At 42.5% G+C, this 14,994-nt stretch overlaps 1 protein-coding gene across 1 annotated transcript; it reads left to right on the forward strand.

Annotated features, from left to right (window-relative positions):
• The first annotated feature begins 6,436 nt into the window (after positions 1–6,436).
• On the forward strand, positions 6,437–14,919 carry desma (desmin a). Its single transcript, XM_049594083.1, has 10 exons — positions 6,437–7,126; positions 9,209–9,269; positions 9,494–9,589; positions 10,938–11,099; positions 11,207–11,332; positions 11,480–11,590; positions 11,911–12,020; positions 12,146–12,198; positions 12,842–12,933; positions 14,130–14,919. Exons 1-10 carry the CDS (start codon positions 6,549–6,551, stop codon positions 14,169–14,171), a joined length of 1,431 nt encoding a protein of 476 aa, XP_049450040.1. The 5' UTR covers positions 6,437–6,548; the 3' UTR covers positions 14,172–14,919.
• Positions 14,920–14,994: the final 75 nt, after the last annotated feature.

Consider the following 14,994-nt stretch of genomic DNA (forward strand, 5'->3'; position numbering starts at 1 on the left):
ACAGATGTGCAGACGGCCTAGTGAAAGACCAGATTCTTGGCTTTGGCCCTGATATTTACACAGTGATCCTATCCTTGGCACACTGTGGGCAGCATCCAGTGAATGTCTGATAATGTCATGGGGTTAGGCGTCTCAAAGTTTACTTGTACTGAATGTTAAGTTGTGCATTGTCCTCTCATGAAACGGTGCTCATTTTCCTGACACAAGTCTGGGGCAACTGGACTGTGATAAAACAGGAAGTCGCCTATCTGGTCTGACTCATGAATCACATGGTGTGATTTGATGCCCGCTGCTCACTATATCAGGCACATTGTGTTGTTGCTGGCTTTTCATATCATATCTCTCCTAAGATAGACCTAAAATAGATCTGGAACAAGTTTCCTCATAAAAGATGTCTATAAAGATGTTCTAGTTTCCATGTTACACGTTTGCATGCAATCACCAATGTGCAAACACACCCATACACAGACAGACATACACACTGCCTATGTCTACCTCTCTTACTTCCTCTCTCCTTTACTTTCATCCGTTCGTCCTTGTGTTACTCTTGTGCGACAGCTCAACTCATTGGCATGTGTGTACGCGTGTTTGGTTGGTTGCCGGGCAACTTGCAGTCAGTGTTTATGAAGGATGAAACCAGCTGGACACCCTGCACCTATACACACTATTTAAATCGTGTTTAAACATCATAGGATTTTCACCGTCTTCCGCTCTGCTGTTTCTCACCATCGCCATTATACTCACTGTCTCACTGTTATCACATTCCGCAGCTGCCGATCTAATAAACGGCACATCTGTGAGTGTGTTAATTATGGTTAGCTCATCTCAACACAGAGTCATATCGTTGTTTTTGTAATGTTGTCTGTGTATTTAAAACACAGATTGTGTGCTTAGTTTCACGTGTCCGGTGGTTAAAAAAGGACCCTCCAACAATTTCCCATCATGCCATTTTACCACCATGTCATCCACACTGCTTGGCTCCTGACTCCCCCAGCATTCCACAGACCAGAGGTCCAACACCCTACCCCACATACCCCACCCTTGGGACGGCTGGCTAGACTGGACTTTGATAATTATGTCTGGATAAATGTAATTTTAGTACAACAAAGAATAATGATGATGGTGGGAGAAATGTGTGGGGGATGTTGCAGATTGGACGACTAAAAGGCGGTGATAATATCTCTATCTTGTGAAAAGGAGAAGGATGAGTGGGCTTTAAATCTGGATTAAAATCAGAATTGGTCATCAGAATTTTTAGAATCCAGACGAAGCAATCACACAGAGATCTGAAGAGTGTGCCATCACTGGGTTAATCAGCTTTCCTAATGCAAAGTATGATATCTATATATTCCAATATTGCGTTATTCCCTAAATAACACTGTGGTATGGCTGATTAGAGTTTGGCTGCTATGTACTGTTGATATTCTCAGACTTGGTGCGTGTGAGTGTCCGACTATTTTCACAGCCGTGCCGGGATGTGAATGTTAAGAGCGTTTTTTTTTTTCTAGGCTACAGGTCAGGGATTGCTCCTGTGTCTGGGGTTGTTAGGCAACTCGTAGGTAGCTGTGTCGGTAGCTAGGATGATGTGGTTTTTAACTGGGAAACTCCGGGATGACTGCTCCAGTCGCATCAGCGGATAAGTCACATCATGCTTATATCAGGTCATTTTACATCATCAGTGACAGTGGAAAACCCCCCACATCATTTCTAGGACATGATGACTCTAAAACGTGTACCTGAAACCTTCAGAAGTGAAGTAATCGTTGGTGGAGTGTCTGCATCCCACTTTTTTTCAAGTCCAAAACTGAGCCCTTGTCTATTCAGGGATCTGACCCACACCATGTGGGCCTTTGGCACTGGAACAAGCAAAGTCATGGTTCTGGAAGGAAGCCTGGCGTCTCATATATTCCCAGAGACACGAAGGACAGAAAGACTATCCGAGCATTAGTAACATACAGTTGTACATCATCATCAACATTGTTATGGGACAGTGGCATCAGGTCAGTGAGGTTCACTTCAAAACATGTACATGAGGCAAAATTAAAGTACATCCGAGCAGTTTTTTATTCTGATTCTAAAATTCCTCCAGTAGCACTTTAGACGCCAGATTTTTACATTCATGTGATATTTGATATCAGAGTTTGATTGTCACCAGTTATATTTATCTTAGGGCACGTCAGCAAAGGCAACGTCATTATTCTTATTTTATGGACTTGTCTGACTCTGTCTTCTATCCTATGATCCTTTGGGAAAGTGGCTGGACAACAGAGTTCAAACGAGAAAGCTAAAAATAGAGCTGACACCACCAGCAGCTGACACACACACACACACACACACACACACACACACACACACACACACACACACATACACACACCCACAGTTCTGTGAAATGCATACACATGCACGACCACACACGAACTCCCTGTTCCCCTTTCCTGAACTCCACACCCACACACAACACATACACACATTAGCACTCATATATATATACACTGTCTCCTTAATCTCTGTAAATACACTTTGAAGTCTTCAGGATAAACACAAATGATTTGCTCAAGTAACTGCGAAACATTTCCAGCTCACACAGATGCACAATTTACGCCACCTAAAGCAAACTTTCATCATTTCATGCCTGCTTGCATCTTTTTAGCTTTGTCTATCCCTCTGTATTCCCTTTTTACGATGAGTTTAAACAAATCTCACAAAAGCTTGTGTGGCTGTGTGTAGGGATGTGTGTCTGAGTGTGCATGACACATGCCGGAAAGCTTTTCCTAAGTGCAAGTGATTTGCTGTGTAGGCCAGTGTAGCTGAACATTTTGATATGTAATATGTGTTCTTAATCTAAGGCGTCTTGACTGTTATTCCTATCACATTTGAATGCCTCAGTGGCAGACTCATTGACTGACTCATTCTAGGGTTACAAAGTCAAATTGACTGTGACAGCAGATTCTGCTAAAAGAGCTGATTTGTCATAGGTCATAAACCTGTTGTTTGGATAGTATAAGACTAGAAAAGGCAGAGGACGTGTGACAACACTCCAGACTAGTCCATGCATATAGAGGGATTTTTAAAAACTTCCTTTTCCTTCCAACAACAAAAAAAGTCCTGTCCACACAAGCACTGTTGTGAAAAAATCTCAATCCAAATTAAATAGCAAGAACTCAGTTGAAGCACTGTATAGAGCATGACCAACCAACAGGTGCCAATTTAACCGTAACCCTAAAGCCACACAAGGACGAGGAACATTTGGCCAATCAGATGCCTGGAAAAAAGCTATTATCAGAAGGTTACCCGGAGCACTGACCCCTGGCCTGTAGTGACCCTCAGAGGAAGAGTAACTACATTTATGTGTAAACATGTTAAAAAGTCTTGTTAGCAAAGTTAGAGCCAGCACTATTTTGGTCATGTCTGCCATTGCCCAAAGACTGCACTTCATTTATAACGCTTTACGAAGGAGAAAACCGTCCACACTTTGTGTCTTTCTTCACCTTGGAAGAAGTTTTACAAGAGGTTTGTTTTCAGTGACCTAAAATGCAGTTTGTGTGTGGACTAAGGCCTTAATCAAAACCTCTGGCCAATGGTCCAACTAAACAGGTGTTTTCACTGGTGTTGCTTCATTTGTCCTTCTCCCACAACTGTGGGCATGCACACCCTAGGCTTGATTGACATTTCCTTTACTCTGCTATTAGTTTTGTTGCACCTGTTGGGCGGGACAACTCAGCTGTTATAATTCCCATTGGTCCATTTGAGTTTCGTGACAGCAGCCTTGAGATGCAATCAGCAAGATTAATTAAAAACACCTGAGCGAGTGAGCAGGGCCTTTGCGTGGATAACTTGACTAGGGTGTCGAGTGTAATAAATGTTATGCCTCTATTCAGCTCTCAGAGGAATGTTTAACATCTTACAGGAGACGCTCCATCATCATTATCATTATCATTACCACTAACACTGACACACTCACACACAGCAGTGTCCTATGACACAGGGTAGGGTAGAGATGCCTCACGAGCCTGGGCTTGCTTTCAGCTGTACAGCTCTGTGGGTGTCTGACATGAGCGATGACTGTCTGTTATAGACCAGCATCCTTCATTCAAATACTCTCTGTCTCTTTCTGTCACACACACAAACACACAACCTATAGTTCTATGATCTGCTGAGGACCCCATACTTTCTTATGCATTCATTTTTTAGAGGGTTACCTTAACCTCACTGTCTGCTTAACCCAAAACCCAAACCCAATTGCACAACTCTATGGAGCTTTATAGCCTATTTTAGATAATTGATTTGGTGTTATGGGCCCCACGTTTCCTATTAGGGCTGGGTTTAGGCTGCTCAGCCTTGTTTCCAGCAGCAGACAGCCATTGTAACCAAACAATCTCCAATTAACCCACTGTATGTTAGCTGCTAAGCACCAGATGGGGTAAGCAACTTACAAGCAAACCAAGTGAAACATTTAGCAAAATAAGTGAGTTAAGAGACAAAAACAGACGAGCCAAGACAAAATATTAGACGGAACACAATGCTAAGGATGCTGCACGTCTGCTGAATGTGTAACCAGACAAAACTATAACATCTTTAATAATTTAGTGATTCAAATTGAATGAAAAATTGGTTGCCAACTTTGTAAGGACTGAATTTTGCCTTCCAATGGTGAGTCCCCATGTGAACTTATAGCATGATGAACATCCATGCAAACTACTACAATCTTTAAACGCTGCATTTAACCAGACAGTGCATGGCTGGTGTGCACAGATTTGTCCCCCCTCTCATAGTGTGTGTGAGTAGAGTGGACAGCACTTATGACAAAATGGAGTGTGTGTGTGACCTTCCCAGCAGCAGCTCTATCAGTCAAACTGTACTGCTACTTATGTAACCAAGGGTAAACACATAACTCCATTGTAACTCTATAGCTACTGGCAGGGCAGTAACTCACACATTATATAAGACAAATCCTATTGTTTGGCATCAGTTTTACGTGGCTGATGGCAATTAATAGAGTTTAAGGTTTTAAAAACTGTCATAAAAGTGTCGATAAAAACAAGGCCGTATATCTTCAGAGAAATAGGAATGTGCTTTTATGATCTGGTGTCTTTAGCACCATTAAATTTGCATACACTTAATTCCAGCCTTGGCTATTTCAAACATGTCAGGCTATTTAAAACGGACTTAAAATGGGATGTGATCTATTTTGGTCTATTGACATATAGTCTGTTGCGCCCCGGTGGATTATCTTTCCTCTGGCTGTGGTATACTGATAGTGTTCATGAAAAAAGCCTATGCTCTCTCTCTAACAACTGCAGAGACTGACTGACTGACTGACTCACTCACTCACTCAATCATGCATCCATCCAAACACACACACACACACACACACACACACACACACACTAACACATGCACACTCACAGAAGGCCACCGCCCTTTCCAGCAGCTGAAACCAGACCCCTTGGACAGCTGAATCGAAGGCTCGCAGCAGGCACGACATGGGGAGAGGAATGAGAAGAGGAGCTGGACAGGGGGAGGTGATACTGTATGAAGAAGAGGCCTGTGGAATAATGGATGACATATTGAGATACTGCAGTAAATGGGTTTATGGAAATGTCTAAGGGATATTACTTTCCCTTAAAGCCAAGAGAAGTCAGCGGGTAGTATTAAGTGGCATCTAGCAGTAAGGTTTGCAAATTGCAACCAACTGAAACCTCTCCCATGTGCCAAGCGTGTAGAAGAACCATGGTGACCGTATTGCCCTATCTAGAGCCAGTGTTTGGTTAGTCCGTTCTGGGCTACTGTAGGAGAATATGGCAGCTTCCATGGAAGATATAATTTATATCGCAGTTCTGCCAATACATCCCCCTAAATCCTACACACTCGACCTTTTAAAGGCAGTTATTTCCTCAAACATCATTGATACAATTGAATTTAAATTTAATTTGTCAAGTCAACAAAAATATGTTTGGTTAACTTCTTATGCAACGGACTTCAGAGTCAAAGTAAGTGGCCAAAAAGAGGAACTCATACCCCTAAAAGTCATCCAAGTACCTAATTAAACTAAAGTTGCCCTTTGACTAAAGCGCAGTAAGTTCCCCAGTCTCTACAAAAAAAGCACCTTTATTGCTCATGTACAGTTTTAAATTGATCAGATGAAGGTGGGAGTTGAAGAACTTCCTCTACAAACATTTCATTGACATCTCTGTTGTGTTTTTCCAGTCTTAACCCGTCTTCCAAAACAGGTTGATGTTGATTTTTCTTCAGATTTGGGCCTTGATTCAAAACGTGGCAGAGTGATCAATTAAAGAAAAATGGGGTGGATGTTCAGTGGGGCGGGTAGGAGGTAGTGGGAGTGTAGACGGGGTGAATGGAGACAGAGGGAGGACGCAGAGGAGGGGTTGGGGTAGGAGTGGGTGTGGTAAATCTACAAATAGCTGCGCTCAGTGTCTGTCATTTCTTCACTTCGTTTCTCTCCCAGTTGCCCAGTGGGACAGTTGGGTCTCAGCGCCTCCAGCAACTCCATCAAAACCACAAGACAACCAAACAGTCAACCAGCCATGAGCAAGTCCTACTCCTCCTCGGCCCAGTCGGCCTCTTCATACCGTCGCACCTTCGGATCTGGTGTTGGCTCAACCCCACTGTCCTCCCTCTACGCCTCTGGTGGAGGTGGACGCAGCTCTGCAAGCCACATGTCTTCCCGAGTCTACGAGGTCAAGAGCACCAGTGTTCCCTCCTTTTCCAGCTACCGGGTGTCCTCTGGTGCTGGGGGAGCAGGGTTTGGCGCCTCTTCAGCCATGCGTACCTACTCTGGGGAGAAACTCGACTTCAACCTGGCCGATGCCATGAACCAGGACTTCCTCAACACAAGGACCAATGAGAAGGCCGAGCTGCAGCACCTCAACGACCGCTTCGCCAGCTACATCGAGAAGGTGCGCTTCCTGGAGCAGCAGAATGCGGCGCTGACGGTGGAAATTGAGAAGCTGAGGGGTCGTGAGGGGCCAGGGCGCGTGGCTGAGATGTATGAGGATGAAATGAGGGAGCTGAGGAGGCAAATAGAGGCCCTGTCCAACCAGCGCGCCCGCGTGGAGGTGGAGAGAGACAACCTGGCTGATGACCTGCAGAAACTGAAGCTCAGGTAGGTTAGAGGATGAGTGAATGAGTGGATTGATGTGAATGCTTTGCTAAAGAGTGTGGACGAATGATGAAAATGAGGTGGAATGAAGAATACATTATGCTGATGTGGCTTGTTGTTTTAACAGGAAGTTCCCTGAAAATGGAGTGAGCAAGATGTTACTTCTTTTTTGGGTAGTACAAGTGTCTGAATCAGGGGTTAAGAACCTTTTTGACGTGTGACCCTTTAAGGCAGAGCCATTTTCTACTTGCGAACCCTTGTCACAGGCTTAATGCATCTATGAGTCTCAAATATTTAACAAGAAAAAAATTCAATATTAGAGGAAAGTTCTCAAACAAAACTAAAACCAAATGAAAAATATGTAAAAACTGCACTTTTTTCATGTTAATCAAATAATGACCCTTCTGTTTTTTCTTGCGATCCCTTGGGGGGGTCTCGACCCCCAGTTTGGCAACGACTTGTCTATAACAGAAAAACATGGTGACACATTTATGTTAAAAGGAAGAGCAAATGGGGAGAAATGGAAAGCAGGAGAACGTGGAAAGTGGTACTTTTCCAAGTTAAAACAATGTAAGAAGTAAAAGCCCAGCAACCCGTTCATTTCCAGAGGGCTTCTCTTGTCTTTTGGACAAAAGGGAAACAACAAAGTAACAAAGGAGAGACTTGAGAATAGCTACACTTCAATGAATGTTACGGTCCAGCAGTTTTTTACAAAAGGTGTTTTTTTTTAATTTATTCACAAGAGACATAGCAGAGGAAAATGATGAGGGAGAGAGAGAGAGAGAGAGAGAGACTTGCAGGCCCATAGGAATAAAGCTAAGGCAGACAGACAGATAAAGTTTCAGCCAGACACAAAAGGAAAAGCAGACGGACAAAAATTATCACACACACAGCCTTATAACGAGAGTTTAACTAGGAAAAAAAGCAAAAAGATGTCAAAAATCCAAGACAGTCCTTCAAGTGCACATTGCTTATATGTGTGTGTATGTGTGTGTGTGTCTGTGTGTGTGATAGAGAGGGTGCTGTGATGTGGGTGTATCTCTGAGTGGTCTATTTGTAGCTACTGGGTCAGCTCTTTGAATTTAGTATTTCTGTCACTGCAACAGCGAGCAACATCACTTAAATTTAAGTGTGTATAGAAACACACACACACACACACACATACAAAACTTCTAATTCCCACACACAGCGCCCACACAAACATTCCCTTTCCATCAGCCATTTTTAAATAGTTGCCTGCAGCACTGAGTGAAATTTGCCAGCACCTGCTGCTCTCATTGAGATCAAAATACACACAGAGGCCTCCTGCCTGCTAACAGTTACAATGCATACATACACACACATATACACAATGTACACACACACACACACACACACACACACCCATAGAATGTCTGCAAAATTTAAGGATGGCATCAGCAATGAAATTATACAGTGTAGAGACACATTTATCTCGCAAAAGTACTTTTCCAGCCAGGCACATTGCTGTACTTGCAAAAAGCGGGGAGTGGAAAATAAAGTGTATTTGACACACACACCCACACACACACAAACACACACACACACACACGCACACAGAGCAACAAAAACAAAATACTGCATCGAATTAACATTTAACAAACCAGTGACTTTTGACACCGTTGCAGTTTTTATAATGCACACACTCAATACATTTCCTGCTCTTTCCAGTTGTTCAAGCTGCAGAGCAAATTGCTAATTCTGGAACCAGCACCAGCCAAGCCCAGACCTCTGTTCCCCTCTCACCGTTACTCTTCTGACTCTTGACATTGTGACAGCAGCTGCACCACAGCTTTAAGACTCACAGAGCAAGTGCACAAGTGTGTGTGTGTGTGTGTGTATGTGCGGCTATAGATACAAAAAAAGTTAGAGTACGATGTGTCATTGTCTAGTCACTTCTATTCTTGTGAGACAAAAGGCACAGAGAGCAGAGGGGCTGGAAGAATGAGAGGTGGTAACTAGTTTATCTGTCTAGTAATTGGTCCCTGGGGAAGAAGCTCTCCAACACAGTTGTTGTATTTGGATTCACTTATGTTTCACCTTCCTTTGCTCTCGCTGTCTCTGCAGACTGCAGGAGGAGATCCACCAGAAGGAAGAGGCTGAGAACAACCTTTCTGCCTTCAGAGCTGTACGTCTTCTATTTCCATAATATCACACCTTCATGTCTCAGTATATCTCATTTCATCCTCAAAGCCTGAAGTAAAAAGTGAAGCACTCCATGCGAGCGCAACTTTTCTCTTTACTCTCTCATCAGTCACTTTTTCCCTCTTGATACCTGGTCCTCCCTGAACCTTGTTTTACCTCTCCTGCTGGTTGTAATTATGATTTCTCTCTTTATGTGACTGTATGCAGGATGTTGACAATGCCACTCTGGCCAGGCTGGACCTGGAGAGACGCATTGAGAGCCTGCAGGAGGAGATCGCCTTCCTCAAGAAGATCCATGAAGAGGTCTGTTGATATGTCTATAAATTCAGTCAGTCTGTGTGCGTGCAACAAGGCCACCACACCTGTACTATTTCCATGCACCAGGCATGTCAGTAGGAAGGTGTGTGCTGTCTCATATAACAACTGTGTGTGAAATCATACTGTAACATTTGATACATATCTGAGCCTCTGCAGGCATGTAGCTCTTCAAAGAGATCAAATATTTCACACTTAACCGCCCCCTCTGATGTTAAAGCATATTTATTATTCACATCCTCTGTTCAGAAATGTCACAATTTGGGCTCACGTGGGTCTTACGCAAAGCAAATGCAATAAGTTCAAAGGAAACATTTGCGCACATTCACTCACAGACTTCAAAGGACATGCGGAGCTGCATGCTCACAGTGAGCCGGTTGGACGGCCGAGGTCCCTTCCTGTCATTTTGTCATCTCTGCCTCAACTTTGACCTCTCAGAAATGCTGACCTGCTGATTGGTAGAAGAGAGCATGTCAGCTGTTGTGCATGTGTGTGTGTGTGAGTGTGTTTGTGTGTGTGTGTGTGTGTGTGTGAGGGGGAGAGAGAATGTGAACAGATGCAAACCTTTATATATCTTTTGGGTTAGACCAGAGGACAGCTGAATTACACCACAGCCTGCTAGTTTCACAGTGTCACACCAGTCTTGTGCTATTCTTAATATATAATAATATTTAAATGATGTACCATTGAGCAAATCTGTAGTTATAATTTTTTATATCTATATAACTCTTGCCATTAACCTCCTGAGACCCTAGGTCCTCATACAAGGACATCACATTTTAAGTTTACTTGACCTTATACTTCATTCTGCTTAACTTAGACCTGATGTCCTTCTTTGTGGACACTAGTTTGTGCCATCAAGTGGCAGTAATACCACACTACACCAATCCAAGTAAATACAAGATGGCAGCCATGTGGGCAAGGTACAAAACCTGATCAAATTTAATGGTTGAAACTTGTTTATTTATGATTAATAATGTTAGTAGTTTTATATGCACTGCAAATTTGACCAATTTTAGCAACGGTAATGAGCTAAGATGCTGTTCATTAGAAAGTACTCGTTTGAAAACATAAGGAATTTGTCATCAGCTCTTTGAAAGATATTGGGACTTTAATATCGTCTCGTTTGAGGACATTGAGACTATATTACCATTGTTTAGTTTTTTATACTTATCAGGTCCTACCAGTCCCAAATAGCTAGGAGAAATTAAAAATGGGAATCAAATAAAAGTTCAGGTCTCTTTTTTGACACGAGTTACTGATGCTGATAAAGCTCTGATGCCAACTTTGCTTCTTTGTCATAAATGTTATCTTTGTTCCTTCTGTCACCTTGCAGGAGATCCGTGAGCTGCAGAGCCAGATGCAGGACACTCAGATCCAGGTCCAGATGGACATGTCTAAGCCTGACCTGACGGCCGCTCTGAGAGACATCCGCATTCAGTACGAGGGCATTGCTGCCAAGAACATCGCAGAGGCCGAAGACTGGTACAAGTCTAAGGTAAGGTGAAAGCACACACACACACACACACACACACACACACATATGCACACACACAGTCTCCTTCAGCTGCTACACTGCTAAAACCTCATCCCCTCTCTCCTCAGGTGTCTGATCTGAACCAGGCTGTGAATAAGAACAATGATGCACTGCGTCAGGCCAAGCAGGAGACCATGGAGTACAGGCACCAGATCCAGTCCTACACCTGTGAGATCGACTCACTCAAGGGCACCGTGAGTATTGATGCAGCACCTCTTAGTTTATTCCAATTTTTTAGCTTCTTATTATGCTTGTACTTCATGTCAAGACGCACGTATCTCCATCTTTCTGTTGCTTTCACTCTGTCCCACTTCTGACTTCATGTCTCTGTTCCTCTGTAGAATGAGTCTCTGCTGCGCCAGATGAGAGACATGGAGGACCGCATGGGCCGTGAGGCTTCTAGTTACCAGGATACTATTTCACGGCTGGAGGAAGACATTGCTAAGATGAAGGTGTGACTTCACACTGACTTTTTAGTCCATGAATCCACCAGATTATGAAAGCAGGATATTTCTTACACTGGTGATAATCACTGACTAGGGGCTCAAAGATTTAGCTACTGCAACACTGATTATAAAAATGAACTGACAGCAAACTTGAGTATCACTGAATCTTCTGGGAACACTGCCTGTGTTTCTAATTTTACAGACATTACAAACACGCTTCCTTCCCATAGTATTTGTTCCCTTTATTGCAGTTTCCCTAGTGATTTTGTGCTTGGTGTGAAGTTTATCAGAGCAGACAATACAAGTTTTTATGTATTGTTTTAAAGGATGATATGGCTCGTCACCTGAGGGAATACCAGGACCTGCTCAATGTGAAGATGGCCCTTGATATTGAAATTGCCACCTACCGCAAGCTGCTGGAGGGAGAGGAGAGCAGGTGTGTGTGGCTATCATGGCTATCATAACTTGACTTTGTTTCATTTAGATGTTTAATTTTCATTTCCGTGTTTCCATCCTATTACTGGATTGTAGGGCTCAAATTTGTGTCTTTCCTTTCTGCAGGATCACTACCACTGGGCCTGTCCAGACTGCTTATTCCTCCATTGGATTCAGAGGTAGGAGAAACAGCACACATTCTTTCCTTCACACACAAATATCCATGAAATCCATTTTACATTCCAGATGAGTCAATGAGGGAATAAAAAAAGACTAATTATAGCTTGTGACTTTGTATGGCAGGAGCTATTTTGAGGGCATTACATGTCGCTTACCTGCAGTCACACATTGTGACCACTGTGTGGCAATATACGACATGTCAAAAACCTTCAAGGCTCTTTGAAGCACTGGGCCAATCATCAACAAACCACACATCAATAATCACACAACTTAGCCCATTCACTTGATGTATTAACAGTCCAAACGTGCAATTAATCTTTGCCCATACCTCCCCTTGCACCTCTTTGCAGCTACTTAAATGAAAACACTGAGCAGTAATTAAAGATGATGTATTAGGTGCAGCCCCGATTCATTAGCACCACTGATTTTGAATATGAGTTTGAATAATTACACTTTTAAGCGGCTGTCGTACGAGCTTCAAAGGCTGTTTCATGGCTGTCCCCTTCGTGTGCAAGGCGTGCCATCATGTTATTCAAAGCCAGTTAATTACTGAACTAATGTCTCCAGGCTGAATGGACACTGTGTGACTGCAGCAAAGGTTATTGTGTCAAGTATAAAAGCTGTGTGAATGTTTTCTCACAGAGACCAGTCCTGAGTCGCAGCATCAGCGCTCCTCAGAGGTTCACTCCAAGAAGACTGTTCTCATCAAGACCATCGAGACCCGCGATGGAGAGGTTTGAGCACGAAAACACACACATACTGTATATATATTTATGTAGGTATGCATATATACATGACATACAGCACACTTTTCAGCCCCAACAGACACAAAACCCTATAAACTGTGATGCACCTATTTATTTGAGCTGCTAAGGGGAGACACTACAGGTGAACAGGGTAAAAATTTTATATAGTCCTCGATATAAATCAGGGTGGGTATAAATGATGTATGGACAAACCCTGCAGTAAAAACCTTCAGAATATAGATAGGAATAAAACTGGAAAGTTACACTGAAGTAGAGTATGAGAAAACTATTAGAAAATTACCTTTTAAAGATATGTGTTGTGAAATTCCATACATTTTTAGACATACATTAAGACACTACAGGTGAATAGGGTTAAAAAACATTGATTTATCACCATGAAACTTCCCTAGATGATTACTTACATCAAGACAGTTATATTTTTACATTTCAAGTTTTCTGAAATTTTATGTTAAATTACACAAATGAGGCATTATCCAATTAAATATGTGCATTTGCATACATTTCCAGGACAGAAATCTGAATTAAAATCGACACCTAAATGTGTATTTTGGATGTTTTTTTTCCACTAGTCTCAAAGAAGCCATGATATGGAGGCAAACTAGCCCAAAATACCAAAACTGACCAACACATGTCGTCTCCCTTTAAGAGCTAACATAAATAACTCTCCAACTGAATCATTTTTATGTGTTATATTCTCATCCAGATGAAGTTTTCTATGAGCCAGGGCGCTAGTGCCCAGTCTGTAAGTCTGGTTCCAATATACCACCTACATTTTTATCATGCGTTCACCGTGAGCTGAAGCAAACTACCAGATTTCAGATCTGTGTCTAAAATAGGCTGCAGATCACACGTGGCTCTGACAGCACAGAGAACATAAAGCAATCTACGGATTGAAATCATAGCTGCAAAAAAACATTTCTAGCCTCTCAGTGAGCCCTGAAATCTTGTAGTTTGCGTCGAACCTCAACGCTCCACACCGGCTTCACTGTCAGTGGCCTCTGCCCCCCCCCCCCTTGCACAGCACTTCACTCCAAACAATACCTGCTTCACTGCTGATGGAAAACACTCTCACGTATTATCTGCAATTCTCTGCAGTCCTTAACATAAATAATGTTTTTTCTTCCTCTGTAACAGCTTACAATACCTTCCTTTCTCCTCCTCAGGTTGTCAGCGAGTCCACACAGCACCAGCAGGACATCATGTAAACCAGAGGAGGCAACGTTAGAAACACTATATGTAATAAATTAATAAAAACGTAGCAAAAATATGGACATTTTCCTACTACGATTTATAAGCTGTGCCTATTTTTAGTGACAGACTGCTGATCTTTTCAGCTGATTTAAAATGAAACACAAAACCATGAGTGAATGCAACCAGTACACAGCCAGTATCCATCTTTAGACTGTACATCATAAACAGGATGCATTATGGAGGCATAATGTGCTGCCTTTATTTAGCCTGGTTTTAAATAAAGGTCATTCCAGGAATAATGTTTTACTCGAATTACTTTCCTTCTCTGAAAAACACATGAATTGATCATATCTTGTCTGCAAAACTAATTCACTGGCAAGAGTTTAAAATTATCAGTGAGGCTATGTGTAGCTGTATTGGCCCAGAATCCACAGGGAAGTTTGCAAGGTGTAAGACTGATCAATGGGCCTGAAACACCACGGTCAATATTGTAACGGTACATTTCACTGCACATATTCCGAGTCTCTGTGCGAATGTACGAATATATGACTTGATTACGAAGGGATTTTATTTGTGTAACTGATTAAGGAGATGTAAGAAAGTGAGGTGTTGTGTCAGAACAGACATCTAATGAAAAAGGGAACTCAGTCATGTTTGAAGTTTGAGCTCAACAGCATGTGCTGGGTGTTTGATTGTATGGGTGACCATGTAACGCTGCTTCACTGTGGCCAGAAATTCAAATAAAGACATTGGTTATCTCTGTTTGTGGCTTGAGAGTCAGCTAGCTGCTTCAGATTTTGTAATAAATGTCATGTCATAGCATGTGTGTTGTGTAAG

This window comes from Epinephelus fuscoguttatus, linkage group LG13 (assembly GCF_011397635.1).
Source record: "Epinephelus fuscoguttatus linkage group LG13, E.fuscoguttatus.final_Chr_v1".
Classification (NCBI taxonomy): Eukaryota; Metazoa; Chordata; class Actinopteri; order Perciformes; family Serranidae; genus Epinephelus; species Epinephelus fuscoguttatus.